General features: G+C 36.3%; 2 protein-coding genes across 2 annotated transcripts in view; one reads left to right on the top strand and one right to left on the bottom strand.

Annotated features, from left to right (window-relative positions):
* Positions 1-26,582, top strand: part of LOC134269494 (kinetochore-associated protein 1-like) — a gene marked incomplete at its 5' end in the record, with an annotated part of 56,323 nt that overhangs the window by 12,294 nt on the left and 17,447 nt on the right. The window contains 24 exons of the mRNA XM_062751697.1: positions 287-430; positions 3,097-3,153; positions 3,310-3,426; positions 3,670-3,789; positions 3,935-4,078; positions 4,528-4,626; positions 5,734-5,837; positions 10,335-10,431; positions 10,650-10,790; positions 20,141-20,260; positions 20,479-20,554; positions 20,656-20,720; positions 22,048-22,143; positions 22,244-22,272; positions 22,392-22,493; positions 22,835-23,093; positions 23,931-24,084; positions 24,412-24,569; positions 24,774-24,872; positions 24,986-25,114; positions 25,608-25,724; positions 25,904-26,013; positions 26,098-26,275; positions 26,396-26,485. Coding sequence (XP_062607681.1) covers positions 287-430; positions 3,097-3,153; positions 3,310-3,426; positions 3,670-3,789; positions 3,935-4,078; positions 4,528-4,626; positions 5,734-5,837; positions 10,335-10,431; positions 10,650-10,790; positions 20,141-20,260; positions 20,479-20,554; positions 20,656-20,720; positions 22,048-22,143; positions 22,244-22,272; positions 22,392-22,493; positions 22,835-23,093; positions 23,931-24,084; positions 24,412-24,569; positions 24,774-24,872; positions 24,986-25,114; positions 25,608-25,724; positions 25,904-26,013; positions 26,098-26,275; positions 26,396-26,485 — 2,805 coding nt within the window. The remainder of the gene's footprint in view (positions 1-286; positions 431-3,096; positions 3,154-3,309; positions 3,427-3,669; positions 3,790-3,934; positions 4,079-4,527; positions 4,627-5,733; positions 5,838-10,334; positions 10,432-10,649; positions 10,791-20,140; positions 20,261-20,478; positions 20,555-20,655; positions 20,721-22,047; positions 22,144-22,243; positions 22,273-22,391; positions 22,494-22,834; positions 23,094-23,930; positions 24,085-24,411; positions 24,570-24,773; positions 24,873-24,985; positions 25,115-25,607; positions 25,725-25,903; positions 26,014-26,097; positions 26,276-26,395; positions 26,486-26,582) is intronic.
* On the bottom strand, positions 13,321-15,354 carry LOC134269495 (E3 ubiquitin-protein ligase TRIM45-like). The gene is made up of 3 exons (XM_062751698.1): positions 15,288-15,354; positions 13,903-15,033; positions 13,321-13,554 (listed from the first exon to the last, which is right to left on the bottom strand). The coding sequence occupies exons 2-3, from the start codon at positions 15,016-15,018 to the stop codon at positions 13,321-13,323; spliced, it is 1,350 nt and encodes a 449-aa protein (XP_062607682.1). The 5' UTR covers positions 15,019-15,033; positions 15,288-15,354.

The following is a 26,582-nucleotide window of genomic DNA, read 5'->3' as shown; positions in this document are numbered from 1 at the left end:
GCAGATATTCTTCCGTCGTTATCATGACATCATATTCCGTATTGCATATGGAGGGCACATTACGCTATAATGAATTTTGTTTAACAAATATTTAGATAATTCGCAGAAAATTATTATACAGTAACTAATCAATGGCGAATTTTTAGAGATTAATAACAGTACATAAATGAAACTTTCTATGCATTTATTTCTTCTTTTGCAATTTGTTTCGGGCCCTGTCGTTCATTGACTGGACTAAGAGGGCTGTAGAGATACTTAGTATAATTATTTAGATGTTGTTTTGTAGTCGGAGTGGGAGAGAATTCTGAAGCCTGGTGTTGTGGATGCCTTCCTGTCCTATATACCAGAGAAAGTGAGAGCTGTAGAGATACTTGGAATTCTGAAGGACAGCATCATACCTTATGTCATCCGACTCATCCCAGATAAACTGGTTAGAAGCCTATTTTTCATACCATTTACACATACTGTAGATGACCATATTTATATTTGCAAGTAAACTACGTCCACATGTATTTGGTATTAGTGAAATAAAATTTTGGTGAGCTGTGGTTTCCGTTATACATGTAAACAATCCTTTATAATACAATTATACAGTGCGAGAATAAAAGTTTCACAAATTTTCACAGTGAACAACCTCACCTAAAAATGCCAAAATAAAGTTCTTGCAAATAAAAAGTAACAGTTTTATTATTTAACAACTATAAAGTTATCAATTTTTAGCTCTATTGGTCAGAGACCAGAAGAGCTTATGCAAAAGTAATGCATCTGTCGTCCATCTGTCTAGCTGCCTGTCCATCTGTAAACAATTTTTATCCCCTCGCGCAACTTGTTGCGGAGGGGATATGGCATCGCCAATGTGCGTATGTGTGTGTGTTAGTGTGTTTGTGTGTTAGTGTGTTAGTTACACCTTGTGGGCAAGATTGACAGAAAACCTTTGCATTAACCATTCTCAGCGTTTACATACTTGTGTGGCAGTATAAAAGGACAAAGCCTATTCATTTTCAAGTTCATTGATGAAATATTTCTTCAGATATCGCGTTTTTACTGCTTCGAAACCCTGATATTTTATGTACGAGTTGACAATAATCATTTGTTGGCAAGATTGACAGAGAACCTTTGCATTAACCGATCTCAGCATTTACATACTTGTGTGGCAGTGTAAAAAGATGTAGCCTATTCATTTTCAAGTTCATTGATGAAATATTTCTTCAGATATCGCGTTTTCACAGTCTCGAAACCCTGACATTTTATGTAGGAGTTGACAATAACCATTTCCGATAGGAAACCAGTTTAAAAGCCAGTTTTAATGTTTAAAAGACATGTCAAGTCTGCAGGAACCAGATTAAAAGAGTTTGATGAACGTCACGGTTTCATTATCGAAGTCCAACAGGTGTCTGGGAGTTTGGGGTGCACATTATTCCTAAAAGCTGTAAATACAATCCACAAGTTCAATTAACCTCTCGATGTACATATTGTGTTATTTTTCATTACGAGAAAAAAATGCATATTGCTTGGAACTGTGAGATATACTTAGGTAGGTAACTAATTAAAATTTCTGAGAATTATACATATAGCATACGTGATATGTTGCTGCTAGGTATAAAGGAAACTGCCCAATTACGTATGTATATAATTATTATGCCCCCCTTCCCACTAAAATGCTATGCAATTTGATTTTCGTTAAATATAGACACCCCAACCCCCGGTGAAAGAATTCAATATCCTATATTAAACTTTACTACCCCAAATTAGGTATCCATGTTATACCACCCCACCCCCACCCCCCCCCCTCCCCTGAACCATGACGCTATGTACTTTGCCTTTTTGTAAAAACTGGATCAACAAAAACTCCCGAGTCTACTAATAATTTTGTCAAAAGTAAGGCAGTTGATCCTAATGTTGTGGTTTTGAATCCCTTTGTGGGACGTGGAGACTGGTCGTTTGAATGAGACCGTGTAAACCAGGGCCCATGTCCCAATAGATGCTGGGACAAAAAGATTCCTCACTGCTAAATGGTCGTCAGTTCCTATTATAGGAAAGAATGTGCAGCTCTCTACCGGCAAACCTTCATATGAGCAAAAAATTCCTGGGAGGGGCATAAAACAAAACACATTTAACTTAATCTTTAAGGGCCGGTACACACGGTAAGGCTTGCCTTACAAGTCTAAAACCTTACGCTTTGCAGGACGTACGGCTCCCGTGTCCACAGGCTAAGGCAAGACTTACAATATTATAAACAACATTTACATAAATTCCATGTGTATTTGATCCATAAACAATGCACATTATGAAACGGAATAATAAAATACAAACTAGGACTTTGAAATAGTTTTACCGACCAGTGCATCCACACTTCTTCACGAGGAAGAGGAGGTTATCTGAAGTATTTGTAGATAGTATCACTATCTTACTCGAATATACTTTGTGTTTTCTTCAATGTACCAACGTGTATGGTTTTATAAAAATAAATTGAACTTTGGGTAAATGGTTTTTATTGGTCAAGAACTAAATGTCAGCGAAGTCTTGTATTAGGAAATAGAGCAGTGTTCTATTCTAAAGTCAGACTTGTAAGCTCCAAAAAACTTGTATTAAGGGTGTACACACGGTAAGGCTAGAACTTAAGATTCATGACTTATAGGGCAAGCCTTACCGTGTGTACCGGCCTTAACATGTTTAACGTCCCTCGAGAGAATTTATCGCTTATGAGATATTGCCATTACCAGTAAAGTTCCTGTCGCGAGGGGATGCTCCGCTTAGCGGTGCCCTTGTTTAAAATGCTACTCCTCCTACAGTTTTGGTCTAATTTTAATAACTTGGCACACAAGTAGACTATGTATTATTGCTTTTGTAAAGTTTTATGTCCCAACTGCAACTTTTCTCTTCCTTTATTATAAATCAGTAGAGCTACAGTCTCGACAGAGACTTCTGGTTTTAATTTGTTTCGAAAGTTTAAGAAACCCAATGACATATTTTACATATAGGTAGAAAAAGCTATTAAACAAAGGAGAGAATTTAGCTGTAAGTTTTCTTGTATAACCTCTATCTGGAAGCTTTTGTTGATGTTGTTAGACTTATTTTTCTGATGTTATTTCGTAGGAAAGCCTAGTCTCCTGGGTCATCAGAAAAGCCACAAATCTTGAACTCATGGAAAAGGTAACATTATTTATAGATACATGTATAAAAAGAAATTATGATTCTTTTATTTCTTAAGAATTAAATTCACTATTTTGACTAATCTGTATGTTGTCTACTCTGATTTATAAACTGTATGTTGTCTACACTGATTATAACCTGTATATTATTTCTCAGACTGCCTGGCCCCTGAACGGTCTGGAGTTCATGCGGTCCATCTACCACTGTCTGTGTCAGGCTCTGGAGATTCATTACACAGAGGATACATGTGACCAGTCAGACCTCGTCAATAAGGTATGTACAATATCTTACCTGAACAAAAGGACCTCTATAGTTTTGAATAAACATTTTTTTAGATATAAATATTATTATATTGAAGACATATTCCAGTGAGCGCTTCCAGGAAATAGCATAACATCAGCTAAATTAGTGCTCTTTAATTTGGATTTGAATCGGACAATCTTAGTAAACTTTAAGTGTAATTTAAATTGATTTTAATATGGTAAGGTTAACATGTTTGTCTAATTTTTTTATCAGACCAAGATCAACATAACAGCTGTGTTGGATCCTGTGAAGAAACTGATCACAAATTTACAACACCTGTATGACCTCTACCATAAGTACAGATGTTATCTGACCTTTGCTCAGTTCCTAGCTGTAAGTAATCACCTTTATGACCTTTACCACAAATACAGGTGTTATCTGACCTTTGCTCAGTTCTTAGCTGTAAGTATTCACCTGTATGACCTAAGATTATGATAGATATGTACTGCATAAATAAATTTGATTATTTTTTGTTTAGGAGACCACAGAATCAGTGACCTTTAGGATGTTGGATAATGTGGTTGCCTTGGAGATGATTCAGACCCGCCTGATCCAGCAGATACGACCTTACATGCAGGAGCATCACCTGAAAGAGGACACAGTCTTCACTAAATATGTCAAGGTCAGATATAGAGAGAGAGGACACTGGCTTCACTAAAAATGTCAAGGTCAGACCAAAACAAAAGTCTTCTCTAAATATGTCAAGGTTAGATATAGGAAGAGGACACAATCACAACTAAATATGTCAAGGTCAGATATAGAAAGAGTGTACAGTCTTCACTAAATATGTAAAGGTCAGATATAGAAAGAGAGGACACAGTCTTCATTAAAAGACAGATACAGAAAAAGTTCACAGCCTTTTAGAATGGAAAGAAAGCAATAATGTAACATGTAAAAGTTTGTTGATATTAAAATATGGTTGCAGAAATACGTCCTTCATATATGTAAAATTGAATTGATTTATATCTAATTTTTTCATTGACAATTATATTCAGTGTATCCTTGATGTCAATAACCATGTTTTATTGTGTACTCGCTTTGGAAATGTAATAATGTTAATTGTATTTACAGGACCTGTTGGAAAGAAGTATGGGACTGACCTCATTCTATGGAGAAGCTCCATGGGAAGCCAAAGTGATAGCAGTCATTGGTTGTATCAAAGATCCCAGGGTAGGGACAAAATCGGCTAAGTGATAGCAGTCATTGGTTGTATTCAAGATCCCAGGGTAGGGACAAGAACAGCTAAGTGATAGCAGTCATTGGTTGTATCAAAGATCCCAGGGTAGGGACAAGAAAGGCTAAGTGATAGCAGTCATTGGTTGCATCAAAGATCCCAGGGTAGGGACAAGAAAGGCTAAGTGATAGCAGTCATTGGTTGTATTCAAGATCCCAGGGTAGGGACAAGAACAGCTAAGTGATAGCAGTCATTGGTTGTATCAAAGATCCCAGGGTAGGGACAAGAAAGGCTAAGTGATAGCAGTCATTGGTTGTATTCAAGATCCCAGGGTAGGGACAAGAACAGCTAAGTGATAGCAGTCATTGGTTGTATCAAAGATCCCAGGGTAGGGACAAGAAAGGCTAAGTGATAGCAGTCATTGGTTGTATCAAAGATCCCAGGGTAGGGACAAGAAAGGCTAAGTGATAGCAGTCATTGGTTGTATCAAAGATCCCAGGGTAGGGACAAGAAAGGCTAAGTGATAGCAGTCATTGGTTGTATCAAAGATCCCAGGGTAGGGACAAGAAAGGCTAAGTGATAGTCGTCATTGGTTGTATTCAAGATCCCAGGGTAGGGACAAGAACAGCTAAGTGATAGCAGTCATTGGTTGTATCAAAGATCCCAGGGTAGGGACAAGAAAGGCTAAGTGATAGCAGTCATTGGTTGTATCAAAGATCCCAGGGTAGGGACAAGAAAGGCTAAGTGATAGCAGTCATTGGTTGTATCAAAGATCCCAGGGTAGGGACAAGAAAGGCTAAGTGATAGCAGTCATTGGTTGTATCAAAGATCCCAGGGTAGGGACAAGAAAGGCTAAGTGATAGCAGTCATTGGTTGTATCAAAGATCCCAGGGTAGGGACAAGAAAGGCTAAGTGATAGCAGTCATTGGTTGTATCAAAGATCCCAGGGTAGGGACAAGAAAGGCTAAGTGATAGCAGTCATTGGTTGTATCAAAGATCCCAGGTTAAGGATAAGAAAGGCTCCCCAGAACTGTAGTCTTATATCCAGGCTTTATTCAGTGGTACTATTGCTTTATAAACTACATTTTATTTCTTTGTTACAGTCCAAGTGTGAAGCCATTCTGGAGACGATGAAGATGGCACGTATTCCTCTGTCAGCTCAGATAGAGAAACTGATACAGGAGGGCATGGAACTAGAACATCCCAAGTCAGTATATAAACTGTACATCAACTTTATATCACAGCTATTTTTATGCCCCCCTTCGAAGAAGGGAGGGTATATTGCTTTGCTGCTGTCTGTCGGTCGGTCTGTCGGTCCATTTAGTTTCCATTCATTTTCTTCATAACCGTTGTACATACTGAAATGAAATTTGGTATACAGGTATATCAGATGAATATCTAGGTCAAGTTCTGTTTTGAGTACGACCGCACCATAATTGACAGAGTTATGCCCCTTGGACTTAAAAAATTCCATATTTTTGCAGTTTCCGTTCATTTTCTTTGGAGAGGTTGCACATATTGAAATGGAATTCAGTATACAAATTAGTCAGATGAATATCTAGGTCAACCTATGTGATGGGTATAATCACATCTTTTTTGACAGAGTTATGCCCTTTTGGACTTAAAAAAATACCAATTTGTGGGGGAGGGGGGCATAAGTGTTTTACAAACTTCTCTTGTCTGTTTTGTCATTAAAACTGTAAATGTGCTCCATATTCATGACTATTGTCATGATTCTCCTTTGTATCTATTTGGCCTTGTGAAACATTATTAAGTTAACCATGGACCAATGGTTTTTAGCTCACCTGAGCCGAAGGCTCAAGTGAGGTATTCTGATCAAAATTTGTCCGTTGTCTGTTGTCGTCGGCGTAAACTTTTCACATTTTCATCTTCTCCTCAAGAACCACTGGGCCAATTTCAACCAAACTTGGCACAAAGTATCCTTGAGTGAAGGGGATTCAAGTTTGTTCAAAAGAAGGGCCACACCCTTTTCCAAGGGGAGATAATCATGAATTAGAGAAAAATTATTGGCATTTTTAAAAAATCTTCTTCTCAAGAACCACTGGGCCAGGAAAGATGAAACTCGTGTGGAATCATCCTCAGGTAGTGTAGATTCAAGTTTGTTCAAGTCATGACCCCCGGGGGTAGGGCGGGGCCAAAATGGCCGATCAAAGTTTTACATAGGAATATATAGGAAAATTCTTCACAAATCTTCTTCTCAAGAACCACTGGGACAGGAAAGTTGAAACTCATGTGGAATCATCCTCAGGTAGTGTAGATTTAAATTTGTTCAAGTCATGACCCCCGGGGGTAGGGCGGGCCAAAATGGCCGATCAAAGTTTTACATAGGAATATATAGGAAAATTCTTTAAAAATCTTCTTCTCAAGAACCACTGGGCCAGGAAAGATAAAACTCATGTGGAATCATCCTCAGGTAGTGTAGATTCAAGTTTGTTCAATTCATGACCCCCGGGGGTAGGGCGGGGCAAAAATGGCCGATCAAAGTTTTACATAGGAATATATAGGAAAAATCTTTAAAAATCTTCTTCTCAAGAACCACTGGGACAGGAAAGATGAAACTCATGTGAATTCATCCTCAGGTAGTGTAGATTTAAGTTTGTTCAAGTCATGACCCCCGGGGGTAGGGCGGGGCCAAAATGGCCGATCAAATTTTTACATAGGAATATATAGGAAAAATCTTAAAAAATCTTCTTCTCAAGAACCACTGGGACAGGAAAGATGAAACTCATGTGGAATCATCCTCAGGTAGTGTAGATTTAAGTTTGTTCAAGTCATGATCCCCAGGGGTAGGGTGGGGCCAAAATGGCCGATCAAAGTTTTACGTAGGAATATATAGGAAAGAAGTTTAAACAGAGTCAACTTCTCAAGAACCACTGTGCCAGGAAAGATGAAACTCATGTGGAATCATCCTCAGGTAGTGTAGATTCTAGTTTGTTCAAGTCATGACCCCCGGGGGTAGGGCGGGGCCAAAATGGCCGATCAAAGTTTTACATAGGAACATATAGGAAAAATCTTAAAAAATCTTCTTCTCAAGAACCATTGAAACAGGAAAGATGAAACCCAAGTGAAATTATCCTCAGATAGTGTAGATTCAAGTTTGTTCAAGTCATGACCCCCGGGGTAAGGGTGTGGCCAAAATGGCCGACCAAAGTTTTACATAGAAATATATAGGGAAACCTTTTTAAATCTTCTTTTCAAGTACTTCAAAGCCAGGATTAGTTATATTTGTATGGAATCATCCTCAGGTAATGTAGATTCTAGTTTGTTCAAATTATGATCCCCTTGGTGGTAAAAATTCAAGCCCCCCCCCCCCCCCCAACTTAAGTTAACTTCAGTTCTGCTCTGATATGTGTTTTTTCCTAGCTGATGTGCTCAGGTGAGCCCTGTGGCCCCTGGGCCTCTTGTTTATTTTCAGCTCTTCTGAGCCGAAGGCGGTGTTTGTGCGGTGTGCGTTAACTTTTTAGAATATAGGCCATAACTCAAGAACAGCTTGGCCAATCAGTACCAAATTTGTCACAGGGTATCCTTGGCCCAAGGGCTACCATTTATACTAAAATAAGGGTTGGGACCCTAAAACAAGGGGAGATAATCAGGAAAACAAAAACAAAAGTACTGGTTGCTAAAAAATCTTCTTCTCCAGAACCACCAGGCAGATTTTCACCAAACTTACATACAAGGATCAGGATATGTTGAAGATTAAAAATTGTTCAAGGCATGACCCTTGGGCAAAGGGAGTGGTCTCAAGGTCACTTCAAAGTTGACCTAAGTTTACAATTAATAAAAACGTGTATATTTTTCTTACTATAAGGACTAGAATCATCAAATCTTGTAAGTTGATGCATCTTACAACTTCACATCATGTTAACTCAAAAGTAGGTCACGGTGACCTGTTTTTTAAATTTTGTTTGGATTTGTTTTCAAATTGATTTGAAGGCATATTTTGGACACTTTAAGGCCTATGATCATCAAACTTTGTCAGTTGATGCATCTTGGGTCCTTGAACAATGTCAACTTAAAAGTAGGTCACTGTGACCTACTTTTTGAACTTTATGACTTATCCTTTTAAAAACATTAAATCCCATTATTTCAGACACTGGGAGGTTAAGAATCATCAAATCTTGTACTTTGATGCATCTAGAGACCTTAAATCATATTTATAGTAAAATAGGTCACTGTGACCTACTTTTTAAATTTTGCCAACATTTGTTTTCAAATTGTTTAAAATGCATATTTAGATACCTTCAGACCTACGATCATCAAACTTGGTCAGTAGATGCATCTTGGGTCTTTGAAAAATGTCAACCAAAATGTAGGTCACGATGACCTACTTTCGACATTTTATGGCTATATTTCAGTATCTTAGGCATTTATTGGCTAAGAATCATCAAACTTTGTGAGTGGATGCATATTTAGTTTTCGGAGAGTGATGACCAAAAAGTAGGTCATGGTGACCTACTTTTGACATTTTATGGCTTTATTTAAGTATCTCTGGTACTTATTGGCTTAGAATCATCAAACTTTGTGAGTTGATGCATCTTGGGTTTTCGGAGAGTGACGACCAAAAAGTAGGTCATAGTGACCTACTTTTGACATTTTGTGGCTATAATTAAGTATCTCTGATACTTATTGACCTAAAATCATCAAACTTTGTCAGATGATGCATCTTGGGTTTATGGAGAATGTCGACCAAAAAGTAGGTCATAGTGACCTACTTTTGAATATCTCAGGTACGTATTAGCTTAGAATCATCAAACTTTGTCAGTTTAGGCACCTTGGGTTTTCGGAGAAAGTCGACCAAAAAGTAGGTCACTGTGACCTACTTTTGAATATCTCAGGTACGTATTAGCTTAGAATCATCAAACTTTGTCAGTTTAGGCACCTTGGGTTTTCGGAGAACGTCGACCAAATAGTAGGTCACTGTGACCTTCTTTTGACATTTTTTGGCTATATTTGATTATATCTGGTACTTATTGGCTCGGAATCATCAAACTTTGTCAGTTGAGGCATCTTACGGTTTCATTTAATGTCCAACAAGTAGTAGGTCACGGTGACCTACTTTTGAATATCTCAGGTACTTATTGGCTTAGAATCAGTAAATTTTCTCAGTTTAGGCATCTTGGATGTTTGGATAACATCGTCCAAAAAGTAGGTCACCGTGACCTACTTTTGACATTTGATGGCTATATATTTAATTATCTCTGGAAGTAATTGGCTTAGAATTGTTAAACTTTGTCAGATGATGCATCTTGGGTTTTCAGAGAATGTTGACCAAAAAGTAGGTCATGGTGACCTACTTTTGAATATCTCAGGTACTTATTTAATTAGAATCATCAGTCTTTGTCAATTAATGTATCTTGAGTCCTCAGAAAATTCCAATCAAAAGGTAGGTCACTTTGACCTACCTATGGTATTTGATAATTATATTATAATATCTTCAGTCTTAACTGGCTAAATATTATCAAACTTTGTAAGTTGATGCATTTTGGGTCTTATGATACTAATAGAGTTGGAGGCTTCTAATAGAAGTGATAGATTGTACAATTTATCAGAAGAGCGATTCAAGGCCCTTGGGCCTCTTGTTTAGACTAAAATCTCCATGAACACCATTACGGACAACAGTAACGTTGGAAAAAATACATGGTTCAAATAAAGTGTTATTGATATAAAAATCTTTATTGAACAGAGCGACAGAGATTCAGGAGCAATACAAGATGGTGACTGTCAGAAAACTGGTTCTGAAGTATGGAGTAAACCGGGTACCAGACAAACAGTCCAATGAGGTGTGTTTTATTTATTTATTCACACACATACAGTATTAGAGTACACACAACTATATACAAAATCTTTATACCAAATGTATTTCTAGACAACTGTTTACAGGTTTCTAAAAGTTAATCTATTTGTAGGACCATTATTTACATACATACAGCACACATATATAAAATCTTCATACGAAACTAAGTTTCTATATAATAATCTATTAAATTTTTCTTGGTAGGACCTGATAAAGTACATCCTGGTCCAAGACAAGCCCGATTGTGTACAGGACGCCCTGAGTGTGATGGAGGCGTACGGTAACACAGAGTACCAACAGGAAATCTATCTCTTCAAGTGTCGACATCTGATTCACAAAAACAAGGTAGGATTACTATCTCTTCAAGTATAGACATCTCTTTCACAAACAGGGTAAGATTACTATCTCTTCAAATGTAAACATCTCATTCACAAAAACAGGGTAAGATTACTACTGTAAATGTATTATATTTGGCGTGTACGATATTTGGCGGAAATTGATTTTGAATTGGTTAGCGTAAATTTGATTTAACGCGTTTATTCATTTTCGTATACATCAGTAAATTGGCAAGATATTTAGCGTTGAACTTGAATTAGCGGACGTTTCTTTCCACCAAAGTTGCTAAAAAGAATACACAGCCAAATGTAATATGTTTACAGTATCTCTTCAAGTGTAGACATCTCATTCACAAAAACAAGGCAAGATTACTATCTCTACAAGTGTAGACACCTCATTCACAAAAACAAGGCAAGATTACTATCTCTACAAGTGTAGACATCTCATTCACAAAAACAAGGCAAGATTACCATCTCTTCATCTGTAGACAACTCATTTACAAAAACAAGGCAAGATTACTATCTCTACAAGTATAGACCTCTCATTCACAAAAACAAGGCAAGATTACTATCTCTACAAGTGTAGACATCTCATTCACAAAAACAAGGCAAAATTACTATCTCTACCAGTGTACACATCTCATTCACAAAAACAAGGCAAGATTACTATCTCTACAAGTATAGACATCTCATTCACAAAAACAAGGCAAAATTACTATCTCTACAAGTGTAGACATCTCATTCACAAAAACAAGGCAAAATTACTATCTCTACAAGTATAGACATCTCATTCACAAAAACAAGGCAAGATTACTATCTCTACAAGTGTAGACATCTCATTCACAAAAACAAGGCAAGATTACTATCTCTACAAGTGTAGACAACTCATTCACAAAAACAAGGCAAGATTACTATCTCTTCAAGTGTAGACCTCTCATTCACAAAAATAAGGCAAGATTACTATCTCTTCATGTGTAAACACCTCATTCACAAAAACAAAGCAAGATTACTATCTCTACAAGTGTAGACCTCTCATTCACAAAAACAAGGCAAGGTTACCATCTCTTCATCTGTAGACAACTCATTCACAAAAACAAGGCAAGGTTACCATCTTTTCATCTGTAGACAACTCATTCACAAAAACAAGGCAAGATTACTATCTTAAGTGTAGACATCTCATTCACAAAAATAAGGCAAGATTTCTATCTCTACAAGTGTAGACATCTCATTCACAAAAATAAGGCAAGATTACTATCTCTACAAGTGTAGACACCTCATTCACAAAAACAAGGCAAGATTACTATCTCTTCATGTGTAGACACCTCATTCACAAAACAAGGCAAGATTACTATCTCTACAAGTGTAGACCTCTCATTCACAAAAACAAGGCAAGATTACCATCTCTTCATGTGTAGACACCTCATTCACAAAATAAGGCAAGATTACTATCTCTACAAGTGTAGACATGTCATTCACAAAAACAAGGCAAGATTACCATCTCTTCATGTGTAGACACCTCATTCACAAAAAAAGGCAAGATTATTATCTCTACAAGTGTAGACCTCTCATTCACAAAAACAAGGCAAGATTACTATCTCTACAAGTGTAGACATCTCATTCACAAAAACAAGGCAAAATTACTATCTCTACAAGTATAGACATCTCATTCACAAAAAAAGGCAAGATTATTATCTCTACAAGTGTAGACATCATATTCACAAAAACAAGGCAAGATTACTATCTCTTCATGTGTAGACACCTCATTCACAAAACAAGGCAAGATTACTATCTCTACAAGTGTAGACCTCTCATTCACAAAAACAAGGCAAGATTACTCTCTCTACAAGTGTAGACATCTCATTCACAAAAACAAGGCAAGATTACTATCTCTTCATGTATAGACATCAAATTTACAAAAACAAGGCAAGATAACAGCAAACTCTGGCTATTTAGTGGAAGTACAAGATGATAAAAAAATTTTATTAAAAGTTTATGCCATTTGATGATATCCCTGTTAAAGTCCAGTCAATGAAATAAAAAGTTAGAGGTAAACTAAAACTATTAGATAATTGTATATGTAATTGCTGGAAAATATTTTTTGGTGAAGGTCTTTAAAAAAAATGTAGCCATTGTGTAAAAGTTTTCTTCAAATAATGCAGTGGAAATCATGTTATTGTCCAATTCATTATGCAGCATAACTAGAAGAGAAAATTCTTTAAAACTGGGTTTAAATTATTTTGGCAGTTTTTAAACAATTCTTAGTGCTTTGTGTATGGAGATATTCTCTATTATTTTCTTACAATACAGCCTATATTGAACAAAACAAACCATTTTCAGAAGCATACATTATCAAACACATCAAAATTTAAGTTATTTTTGATTTAAATTCGTTATTTTTTTTATGAGTAAAGGTTCATTAATAATAGGACTGAAGTATGTACATGTGTATTTTTAAGATTTCAAAGTTCAGCATACTGATACATCAATTACATGTATATTACATTCCTCTAACTGTATAGAATACAACACAATGATGTAAATCACTGCAGATGCTTGTATTTGATTTTCTTTACTTGTTTATTTCTCAATTGCGCAACAAACAGATTGTCATTTGTATCTGTACACAGTCCCCAGGGTTGACGCAGTCCACAGTCTATGTAACGGAGGAACTGTCCATCCTGATCTATGATGTGGACACATTCATTGTTATAATCAGCTGTAAGGATGTGACTCTGACTGTCTGTGGTGATTCCTCGTGGATGGAATGGTTTGTTCTTTGGAGCAGGAGTATGTCCAGTGTACCTGAATCTCAGTTTCCCGGCCTGATTGACCACCACTACTGCTCCAGCTCCAATGTCAGATACACAGATATCCTGGTTCCTGTTTTCAGTTATGAATCTAGTAAAATGAGAACTAGATGAATAGAGAGGATTACCTTTATCATCAAACTGAATGGTTTGTTTCTTTGTTGAGCCAGAGTAACGGACAACTTTTGCTTGTTTTTCATCATAATTGTTCATGATAACCAGGAGGTCACCAGAGGAGGTTCTACAGACACCTTCAGGTTTCCAGTTCTGTAGTCTGATCAACTCCTCTATCTTCTCATTCTTCACAATGTTCACAGTTCCATCATTGTATGCAGTATAAACTAGATCTCCTCTTTTTGTCATGGCTATGTCAGATGGGTTTTTCCCTGATTGGGTTGTGATTGTCTTGAGTAGTGATCCCTGATTGACGCTGAAGAGTTTCATGGTGTTGTAATCTCCACTTGTCCAGATTTCTCCATCACTCAGACAGGCCACATTGTATTGGCATTCATACCCACTGTCTATGGTGGTGACAGTCTCTGGTTCTTCAGGCAGTTGTTTGACTAGAGAAGAGGATCCAGCTTCTGGTGATTTCTGTGATGTCTTCATGCTGTAGCCATGTTTATCTGATGTTAAAGAACTTGGTGATAAAACTCCAAACATTTTACCAAGTTGTTCTCCTTGTATTTTTCCTGGAATGAATTTTGGTAATGATGATACGATTTTGTCTGGAAGATTTCTGTATTTTTGTACACTGGGTGTGACACTAAATAGTTTTGATAATTCATTGGTGTCTATTGCAGTTTCCATTGAATCAATTTCTCCCTTGATATCAGCCATTGTCTTTTTTATTTCATCCAGATGTTTCTGTAGAGTTTGTAACTGTGTGTTTTTCATCTCATCAACTTCAGCTTTAAGTTTCCTGACAAGTTTATTAATTTCTCTGTGCCAGTCCTCTCCGTGTTTTGTTACGGCTGTTGAGAGATCTCCATATTCCTTTTCTAACTGACTTATTCTGTTTTGTACATCAGACGCAATGTCTTGGTAGGTGGGATAAATTGTATCATTTAATTCATTTATTTCTTTTGTAATCACTTCCTTTTTTTCATCCAGAACTCGAATGATTTTAGACAATTCATGACCTAAATGTTGATTAGATTCAAGGCAGCTGCTGCAGACAGGAATGTCACATTTTTTACAGTACATTTCACACTGTTCTTTGTGATGAGATTTACATTTAGGATTGAGGGGAGTAGATTTTCTATCCTTGAAGTCAACAATTTTATGAGGGTTCAAGAGATCAGCAGAAAAGTGTTCTCCCACACAGGCCTTACACAGGTTGACAAGACATGTATCACAGTGCATCTGTACCACAGCGGTCTCACACAGGTCACATCGCATCACGTCCTGGGCACTGGTACGGGGGTCCATCTTTATATTTTTTGACTGAAGCATTAAAAATTCAACATAAGTAATTATACATCTATTGACTGAGTTTGAGGCCAACATTTATTTTTTTTACTCCAGAAAGACAGTTTGACTGAGGCAGTAGGTAAATACACATGTAAATGTTCATCAAATTACATTAACAAGGTTCATTGAATCTTTTGGGAATTAAATTTTGTTCCATAGTTAAATGCTGTACTACTGAATTTTCAATGACTCAACTGTTATGCAGAGAAATACTATAATTTTCCTACCTGACTTCAGTAATGGCGTCCGTCCTTGATCAGTCTCCAAGTACAGTCTCTATACACTCTGATCACGTGACATACTGTATTGTCTATGTAAGGTTTTTACTCCTGGTTGGAGGGGGATTTAAATGCCATCAACAACTGCTTGGGCCAAAATAAAAAATACCTTTGTTTCCCCTAACGCGACCGACTCAATTAAATCGCGCCTACTGAAAAGATTTTTTAGATAAGTTGATTCAAATATTTTTTTTTATTGTTAACCAAGTTTTATAAAATAATTTCTTCAAAATCAGTTTTTATCAGAACGGCCGACATTGTTCTACTGTGATTTTCAAGCAGTTCAAGCATTTGTTGGAAACAAAATGACATCCAGACGTGATTACACCTGGCATTAGCTCTTCATAAATCAATGGCGACGTCTCAAGCCACGGTCCGGAGTCCGCATATAGCTCGGGAGAGGATCGTACATTTTGGCCGTGGTTTGCGACGATGCCCAATCTTATGCTTTGTAGCTCACCTGAGCCCAAGGCTCAAGTGAGCTTTTCTGATCACATTTTGTCCGGCGTCTGTCTGTCTGTCTGTCCGTCCGTCTGTCTGTCTGTAAACTTTTCACATTTTCGACTTCTTCTCAAGAACCCCTGGGCCAATTTCAACCAAACTTGCCACAAAGCATCCTTGGGTGAAGGGGATTCAAGTTTGTTCAAATGAAGGGCCACGCCCTCATTGAAGGGGAGATAATTGGGAATTAATGAAATTTGGTGGTATGCTTTAAAAATCTTCTTCTCAAGAACCACTGTGCCAGGAAAGATGAAACTTATGGGGAAACATCCTCAGGTAGTGTAGATTCAAGTTTTTTCAAATCATGACCCCCGGGGGTAGGGCGGGGCCAAAATGGCCGACCAAAGTTTTACATAGAAATATATAGGAAAATTCTTTAAAAATCTTCTTCTCAAGAATAGCCAAGCCATAATTGATCATATTTATGTGGAAGCATCCTCAGGTAGTGTAGATTCAAGTTTGTTAAAATCATGACCCCCGGGGGTAGGGCGGGGCCAAAATGGCCGACCAAAGTTTTACATAGAAATATATAGGAAAATTCTTTAAAAATCCTCTTCTGAAGAACAGCCTAGCAATAATTGATCGTATTTATATGGAAGCATCCTCAGGTAGTGTAGATTCAAGTTTGTTCAAATCATGACCCCCGGGGGTAGGGCGGGGCCACAATGGCCGACCAAAGTGTTACATAGAAATATATAGGAAAATTCTTTAAAAATCTTCTTCTCAAGAATAGCCTAGCCATGATTGATCATATTTACATGGATGCATCCTCAGGTAGTGTAGATTCAAGTTTGTTCAAATCATGACCCCCGGGGGTAGGGCGGGGCCAAAATGGCCGACCAAAGTTTTACATAGAAATATATAGGAAAATTCTTTAAAAATCTTCTTCTCAAGAATAGCTAAGCCATAATTGATCATATTTATGTGGAAGCATCCTCAGGTAGTGTAGATTCAAGTTTGTTCAAATCATGACCCCCGGGGGTAGGGCGGGGCCACAATGGCCGACCAAAGTGTTACATAGAAATATATAGGAAAATACTTTAAAAATCTTCTTCTCAAGAATAGCTTAGCAATAATTGATCATATTTATATAGAAGCATCCTCAGGTAGTGTAGATTCAAGTTTGTTCAAATCATGACCCCCAGGGGTAGGGCGGGGCCACAATGGCTGACCAAAGTGTTACATAGAAATATATAGGAAAATTCTTTAAAAATCTTCTTCTCATGAACAGCCAAGCCATAATTGATCATATTTATATGGAAGCATCCTCAGGTAGTGTAGATTCAAGTTTGTTCAAATCATAACCCCCGGGGATAGGGCAGGGCCACAATGGCCTACCCAAGTTTTACATAGAAATATATAGGAAAATTCTTTAAAAATCTTCTTCTCAAGAATAGCCAAGCCATAATTGATCATATTTATGTGGAAGCATCCTCAGGTAGTGTAGATTCAAGTTTGTTCAAATCATGACCCCCGGGGGTAGGGCGGGGCCAAAATGGCCGACCAAAGTTTTACATAGAAATATACAGGAAAATTCTTTAAAAATCTTCTTCTCATGAACAGCCAAGCCATAATTGATCATATTTATATGGAAGCATTCTCAGGTAGTGTAGATTCAAGTTTGTTTAAATCATGACCCCCGGGGGTAGGGCGGGGCCAAAATGGCTGACTAAAGTTTTACATAGAAATATATAGGAAAATTCTTGTAAAATCTTCTTCTCAAGAATAGCCAAGCCATGATTGATCATATTTATAGGGAAGCATCCTCAGGTAGTGTAAATTCAAGTTTGTTCAAATCATGACCCCAGGGGGTAGGGCGGGCCACAATGGCCGACCAAAGGTGCTCAGGTGAGCGATGTGGCCCATGGGCCTCTTGTAGCTAATTGGAATTCTTCACTCTTGAAACAATTTGATAATAAAATTTACCAATTGACTAGTTAAAAGTGTTTCGGAGGTGTCTTTGCGTCTCCATGTGAGTGAATAAATTTTCGAAAGGGACGTTAAACAACAAACAAACAAACCTGTCTTTGAAATTAAGGCACGTAATACATGGTAAGGCCCGCCTCATGAATAGATGAAGGGCCCACCTAGTGAAAACATAGGAGGAGTTGTAAATATGTCTGCATATTCATCCTGATAAATATGCTTCAGATGTCCTTTCTTCATGCATTTATTTATGGGTTAAACTTTGTGACTATGACATTGTACAAAGCATTTTTATCATTTGTAGATTCGGTTTGGTTCAATTGAATATTGTTAACGTATTCTTTTCAAATAGTTTTGAAATCATGATTCAGCTTCCTGAGACGTCCAGTGTATTTTTCTTTAAAAAAAACCCTTGAAGATTGGTTGTTTCTATACTTTTAATCCCTTCGAGATTTGTTAGGACGACATTTAAACATTTCCCCATTCCTCCAAATTTAGACGTACATGTACTCAGCACTTTTTGCCATTAAGCAGTGGGGGATCTTTTTTGAGCCAGCATCTTCTGCGACACTGGACATAACTTTTAATGATCCCCTTTGAAGGACTGTTTTCAACATTACTCATTGGGATTTGAACCTGCGATTTAAAATTAACCACTTTATTTCTTAACTCCAAAGTAAAATGCTCCAGAACCACTGCAAATCTCATGGCCCTCAAAAAGTACATTGTTCGTCTATAAGCTCAGAAGGTTGATGGAAGGTTTGAAAATGTATACGACGTATGTCTGGTCTTTGCGTATTTAAGAATCTTGTCTATTTTATTCAATTTATATAAATGTAATGGCATGAGATATTTCACAAGTTCAACTAAATAACAGTTGTGAATTAATTAATCATGAATTTTACTTTTAAACGGCATTTGTACGATACTTAGCATTTTGTTCACAAATCGCTTTTTTTTCTACTTTTCTTATTTATAAAGGTAATTTTCCATTAAATTTTAGAATGTTTTTCAAAGCTACTGTCAGAAAATAAAATTGTATACCTACCTACCGACCCAACTTGAGAATTTAGGGTCGGGTTAGGGGAAACAAAGATATTTTTAATTCTGGCCTTGAAATGTAGGGGTTATGTAGATCACTTCACTTCATGTCCTGAATGAATATGTATATTAAATGATTTAAGAAAAAAAAAACAAATTTTTTTTATTTTCCTTTAACAACCAAAGGAATTTGAAGTGCAGTTAAGTTTTGAAAAAAAATATGTAAGACAGAATGGAATTTGAATCTTAAAAACAGTTATTGTAATCTTATGTTCTCTTCTAAAATGGCTGGACCACAAATAATAATTCAAAGTTACAGCATTTTAGCAAGCATGATGCCACAAGAGGAATTGATTCATACTTTTACATAGAAATATATAAGGGGGGGGGGGGGGGCTGTATAAAAAAGATTCTTCTATAGATCAACAAAGACATAAGCTATGTTGAATTTATAGTATTACTGTATAAGGAAAGATATTCAATTATAATAAAGATTAAAGGACTAAGTTGGAGTTATGATTGAGCCTTCTACCAAAATTGTGAAATTCATGGCCCCCAGGGTCAGGAGTTTTAGTGCTAGGGTGGAGCTCTATATATTGATCATGTAGTGAAAAAGCATTAATTCTTTGAAAACCTTTGTCTCTGCTCCTGGGTATTGAATGAACTAACCAAGTACATAGTAATGTTGAACAAGACTGCCTCTTCCAAAAATGTGATTTTCATGGCCCCTGGCTTGGGGTTCTGGTGTAAGGGTGGGCTTTATTGATTATATAGTAAAAATGTATACTCTTTGAAAATCATCTTTGCTCCTGGTTATTATTTGAACAAAGGAAGTGCAGAATTATGATAAGCAAGAATGTCTCTTTCAAAATTTGGAAATCATGGACCCAGGGTCAAGGATTCTGATGAAAAGGGGGGGGGGGGAGTTATTGCTTATGAAATGAAAAATGCACAGTTTTCTTTCAAAATATTTTTCTCTACCCCTGGTTATAAAGTTAAGAAACAAGAGTTCAGTTTTGTTGAGCAAGGGTACTTTTATGAAATTTTTACAACTAGTTTCTCAGGGTTTCTGGTGTTTCTTGGGAGTGGGGATAGGGAGAGGTATTGATAATACAGTAAAAGTGTGTTTGTTCTTTGAAAATCTTCAACTAATTGCATAGTTATGTTGATGAGTGTACCTCTTCCAAATTTTGTCTTTAATGGAAATAATGGATATATTTATGATCTTCTAAATTGTTGTACTCAGGTGAGCATTAAGGCCCTTGGGCTTTTCTTTATTTAAATATTTCATGAGAGATCAGTGTGATATGTTTGTTTTCTTTTGTTTGTGACAGTTATACGAGTGTATGGAGCTGCTGAGACAGTGCCCCGCCCACTTGACCTTGACCTGCTGTCGTCACCTTATAGGATTCGTCATTGTTCACCTCAAGGATCCAGTCATCTTTGATAAAAATGTAAGTTCTAACTGTGATGGAAAACAATTTATGGTGAAATTTTAGTAGATTTTCAATTAATATCTGAGAAAACGAAGAAAATTCAAATATACATGTAGATTAATGATTAGGCTAAATTACTAGAAAACTGTAATGAGGATTCCTCAAAGCAGAGATGTGTGTTGGCCCTAGATGTGTAATTTCAGTTTAATATAGCTTTATATAAATCTTTATTTCAGGTGTGCTACATCAGAAAACAGCTGTTGTGTGAGGCTGGGATTTACCTGATCAAATTTATTATCAGCAGAATTCCAGGTTACATCATTATGTCCACTTTTCTCTACACAATACAAAATATAAAAAATAATCAATCCATAAAAAAAAAAATTGATTATATTTGTTCTTTTTTTTTTCAGATCAGTTTGAAGTTGATGATTTGGATTTCTTGCTGTTTAATGTGAAAAATGTCCATGCATTACTGGTATGTTTTCTTCTATATACATTCAGTCAAGTAGCTATAGGCAGTTTATGCAGGTATCTATTCTATAAGTTAGATTGACAATTTGTCACTGCCATTTTGTTAGCGTATATAGAATATGTAGTTCTATTTTTGTTATAATTGAAGGTATTTAAGAAATAAACAACGTTATTCAGTGAACATGGCGTTATGAATAGCAATTGCTCTGCTGGCATATTCCATGATGCGCGTTAGCGCATCATGGAAAATATGCCAGCAGAGCTATTGCTATTCATAATGCCATGTTCACTGAATAATCGTTGTTTATTACTTATATTTGCATTCTTTGATTTATTCAAGAATATCAGAGGAAATCCTGACTTACATAAGGACGCGGCTTCTTGTCTTCAGTAATGAAAAACATACGGCTCTAAAATCAGAACATCTGATCAATGATCCTTTTATCTAATTAATCACAAACAATTATAAAGTATTTCCCTCTCAAACACAATTATCTGGATACAAGCAGCGCCGTCAACACATTCTCTTAATTTTTGTTTTGATGCAGTCGTGACGTCATCGATCAACGTTATTGAAACCCTCTGACAAAATCAATGATTTAACACTATGATGAAAAATGATAATGCTTTTATAATGATTATTACTCCAGAATGCTTTTCTATGATTTTTTTTTTAGTTTTTCTATTCATTTTTAATAGCTGAAATTATTCTTGAAGTAGATATATACAAGTTATACTAGTTTTCTGAATGTTATTACCCAAGTGTGAAGAGTTATCTTTCTTTGTTCAAATATACATGATACAAAAAAATAAAAATTTGGCAGTTTTATACAATTTTAAAAAGTTTTATTATACAATTAAAAACATTGACCAAAACTAAATTTTTTAAGATATAAATCAGCAATTTTAATTTTTTTGAATTTCTTTTTTTTTTCAAAGAATATTATTAAAAACTTATTTTTATTCCTTTTACGAAAAGTTTCATATATATACTTCTCGACACGCTCTACTACTGTAGTGGAGTTTGTTCTACACGAATGTGATAGAGCAATTGCAGTCATAGCAGAAGCAATTGCGTCTATAGTGCTATGAATGCAGTTGATGCCCACATATTCATAGTGGGAGAGAGCAGTAGATATGCAAATATTTATTAATAAACATAATACAGCTACATTTGTATATCTGTGTTGCTTTCCTTTAATCCTTAATATTTATATGACATCTATGATTTTAAAAAGGTGTATGAACTATGTGAAACTCGTAGAATACAGAATTACTTTAGTGTGACAATACCAGTATGTTCAATTCCTGTTTATGTGTTTGTATTTCAGAAAGAATTTTCCATTTATCTGACACTGGACCAGTATGTTAAACCAGACGTCAGACGAAAAACCCTGCATACCTACATGCAGGACTTCTTCAAAAAGGTAATGAAGTAAGCCACAACATCATTTTCTGGCATTCTTAAATTTGTGTTAGTTTTACTGCATTTATAAAATTCTGAAAAAATACATGAACTTCTTTCAGGAGAGCAGAATTTGGACTGAGGCCTACAGGTGTGTATTGAGATGATAGAAACAAATGTTCAGAGAATTAATCTAATAGCCCCAGTGGTACTTGGGGCAAGAATTATAAAATGTAGAGTTGTGTAATACTGTGTAATTGTGTGTTTCAGACTGGCAGAGATATTGCAGGTGTCTAATATTGAGATGGAAGGGGAGATGATCATGCAGGCTGCTAAGAAAGGAGAAATTCAAGATGTCCTCAGAATCTGCAAGTATGTACTAATAAGAAGTAGTCTGATAATTTTCAAAAACATGAAAGGCTCGTTAGGATATTCACTAAATCTTGATTTATATCCTTTAACAACATTGACACAATCTTTGAAAAAGTCAAATATTGATATTTTACGAACTTAATTTAGTTGTGCTTTCTTCTCAATTATCCTTGGGCTTCTTGCTTTGAATAAAGTCAATATTTTCTATCAAAATTCTTCAAATCTGAGTAACTGATTAACAAACAGTTTAGAATTTTTGAAAACACACTGATATTACGTTTGGCAACTAATAGTAAAACATTTGAGCTCTCTTGTCTGAGAAGTTATTATTTGTGATCAAGGAAACTTCTAGACTCGGGTCCCTCAGAAAAGACTGCTGAGATTTTCTACAACGTGGCCTTGGTTCTACAAGAAGTGTTAAGTGGATCAGAGAATGGTGTAGAGAGCCTGAGGAGCTTACCTAAGATCACACATCAGCTGGTGTGTCAGGCCATGAACATGTGCTCACCGAGTCTCTTACCAAGTCTGATCTCGCTCAGTAAAGTGACAAGTCTCTGTGAAGCTGTAGACAGTCAATGTGAAGCAGCCAGCACCTGTCAGGTGAGTTTACTGTCTGTAGGGTGACCAGTCTCTGTGAAGCTGTAGACAGTCAATGTGAAGCAGCCAGCACCTGTCAGGTGAGTTTACTGTCTGTAGGGTGACCAGTCTCTGTGAAGCTGTAGACAGTCAGTGTGAGGCAGCCAGTACCTGTCAGGTGAGTTTACTGTCTCACCAAATATTTGCCTTATAAAGGAATAACTGTCTAATTTTTCGATTTCATAATGTGATCAATCGATTGGCTTGTGTGATAATTTGCATAAATTCGAAGACGTTTATGCATAAAATTATCAAGCAATCCAATGGATTGATCATCATCATGAAATCAAAAAATCTGAAAGTTATTCCTGCAATTTACATGCTATTGATTCTGCCAATCCACATGCTACAATCCTGCTTCTTGTCTCTTTTTGTCTCGCCCCACACATGATTTTTTTTTTTCCGTGCCTGTCGATGAACTAGTACATTAATGGAGAAATAAAGAACATTAAGTACATTAATTATTTCTAATTTTATCTTGATCAAAGACATTGGAAATGTAAATATTATACTGTAAACCAACTTTCACTTGTGTGCCAGAAATTTTTGCAAGGATCACGAGAGCCTTATCATAATAAATGTTTGTCCTGGTCCTGAAAATTTACATGTCTTTTAACAACAGATCTGAAAAAGGCTTGATTGCAAAACTTTATCGTCGCGAACTAGTTCACTCAGTAAATTGCAAAATGAAGTAGTGAATAAAAGTTGTTTTACAGTACATTGTACAATTATATTTTTGCACAAAACAAGGAGAATGAGACAAGGTTTAAAGAACTGAATCTCTATTTTTCCTATTTTTAGGATGAGATTTGGGAGGGAGTTGTTCAGGGCAAGACAGTGGACAGAGACTGGAGAATTGACGACTCATTTCAGGATGATGCTCTCGTGATGAATTCACAGTTTGTTCTCCCACTGGTTGCCAAGTATGCTATGTCACAGCCAGCAACCACAACTGGTAAACTATGGACACAAATTATTCACCTCTTTATTGGAATGGCAATGTTCTCAAGAGGAAATCTTATTTATATTTCAAATGCAAACAAGCTTAGCATACTTGTAGCAGCAATTATGAATCAATGAATTCAAGATTCTATGTTTAACACAATGCGACTTTCTAAAATGTGGAAAAAGCAATGTTTTAGAAAGTTTAAAAAAAGGCTTAAAACCGTTTATATATGCACAGTTATTTTCCTCATAGTTTGCTGAGCAATTCACTATATTATCGGTAGGCTTTAAATTCATTCCCCTCAAAAGTATTAAATCTTTATTTGATTGTTTACAGAAGACAAACCTGGCCCTGACCTGGCCGTCCAGAAACAGACCGTGTTACCTGTCCTTCAACATCTCAAGGACAACAGTCATCACCTGCTGGCTCTACAGTTTGCCCTTCATATGACCTTCACTGCCATGGAAACCATTATGTCACCCACAGAACAACATGTAATTTGTAAAATGTGTTTAGAATTGGATAATCATTTTATTGTTGCATTTTGAAAATGCAGTGAAAATGAAATTAATGTTACCATTGAATTAGATTTGATGAAGAAAAAAAAAATAACAGAATTTTTTTAATTTTACATATATGTTATAATGGCTGTCAATATTGAGTGTATTGAATATGTTGTGGTGTTAATTTAAACACAGGACTCCAGCAACCCTGCTGATAATAATAATAAAGTGAATCAACTGATGCAGCAAAGTTCACCCCTCATCAGAGAGTTCACCTCAGCTCTTCTCATGAAGGTACACATTTGAGGAGATGGCTATTTACCATATACATCTAAGACATTAGTTTTTGCCTTTTTTCCCCTTTTGTACAGAGTTAATCTAATTGCATGCCTTTAATACACCTACAGGTGTTTAACTGTCAAGAAGTGGACCACAGACTGGCCTTGTCTCTACTCATCAACCGACCCAAAAACGAGGGACTGAAGATGATGATGAGTCTGATCAAAGCCTCGGGACACAAGTATAAGAAACTCAGGGTAAGAGTCATCATGTTTAGTGTATATAATGACAAGATAGTGAGATTCTAGACTTTAAGTCATTGTAATAAACATTGACTTGAGGTATGTTGAGGTTGCATGATAAAAGTATTTGTTGTAATACTAGTAATTTTGTTAAGAAATTAAATTGAAAAAATAAATGTGACCATTTTCAGACTATGGATTATGAGTAATAAATTTGAACATATATATTTAAGGCTATGGGTAATGTTAATGTAGTGATATTGAACATGTATGGTTTTAGGCTATGGGTAATGTGGGTATAGGCATTGGTCAGCTTTATATGTTTATCTCAGACTATGGTTTATGAGTAGTAAATTTGAACATGTTTATTTCAGGCTATGGGTGATGAATAGTGATATTTAACATGTTTATTTTAGGCTATGGGTGATGTGGGTATAGGCATTGGTCAGCTTTATATTTCAGGCTATGGGTAATGTGGGTATAGGCATTGGTCAGCTTTATATTTCAGGCTATGGGTAATGTGGGTATAGGCATTGGTCAGCTTTATAGAGAGGCCTCAGTGATAGAGATGTGTGAGAAACTGAAGAAGAATGCCAGCTGGGGGCACAGACTGGGCAAAATGAAGGTGAGAATAGAAGGAGGAATACTACACCAAATAATCTACTAAGATGTACTGAGAACAGAGTAGATAAAAAAGTAAAGTGAGATGTCATATGCATGTATGCAAATGTTTTGTTGTGCTGAGTATGCAATATTAAATGGTTGTATGTGCATGATTAATTGATGAAGCTCTGGCTTTTGTAGATAAATTTCAGTGAAGTTTTTGGAAATCCAGACAGTGAGAAAAGAAAGTTGCTGCCACAACTTGTCCAAAGTGAGGCAGCTTCTGTGTCACTGATCCAAGAATTCTGTCGGTAAGACTTCAAAATAAAAACTCAACCAGATACACTATTGCATTAAATGTCTAGCTTTGACTGTGACTGATTTCTGACTGACAGGGAGTTTTGTCTGGATGAGGATGAAGCCTTGATGCTCTACCTAGATCATGTCTTCACCAAACCAGAATCTCCGGATCTGTTGAACGGAACATCGAAGCTGGACAAAGCTAGGATTGCTATCAGAGAGATCAGTGCCAAGGACAATCTGATGAAGAAGCTAGTCACCATGTACAGCAAGGTATTTGTTCCTGACACTTAAAAAATGATAATTTGGTCACTAGCTGTGGTGTTTGTTGAACTCTTTTTGGTATGATGCATGAAAGTGCAGTGTTTTAAACATTCATCTTGTACCCTTCAGACAGATTCCTATGATTATGAAACCTTAGCTTTCCTGTTGAATGAGATGCAGAGACTGGAAATTCAGATTAATCAACTTCATCCAGATAAGGTACTTGAAAACAAAATATTTGAAACCCATTTATGACATTTTTTTAAGCAAAAAAATATCGTTCATAATGTTCATAAATTACATGTAATACAAAATA

Source organism: Saccostrea cucullata, unplaced genomic scaffold (assembly GCF_032062105.1).
Source record: "Saccostrea cucullata isolate Sc308-1 unplaced genomic scaffold, CSIRO_AGI_Scuc_v1 ctg1329, whole genome shotgun sequence".
Lineage (NCBI taxonomy): Eukaryota > Metazoa > Mollusca > Bivalvia > Ostreida > Ostreidae > Saccostrea > Saccostrea cuccullata.
Note: the sequence above shows the minus strand (reverse complement) of the source record. Positions and strands in the feature narration are given on the sequence as shown.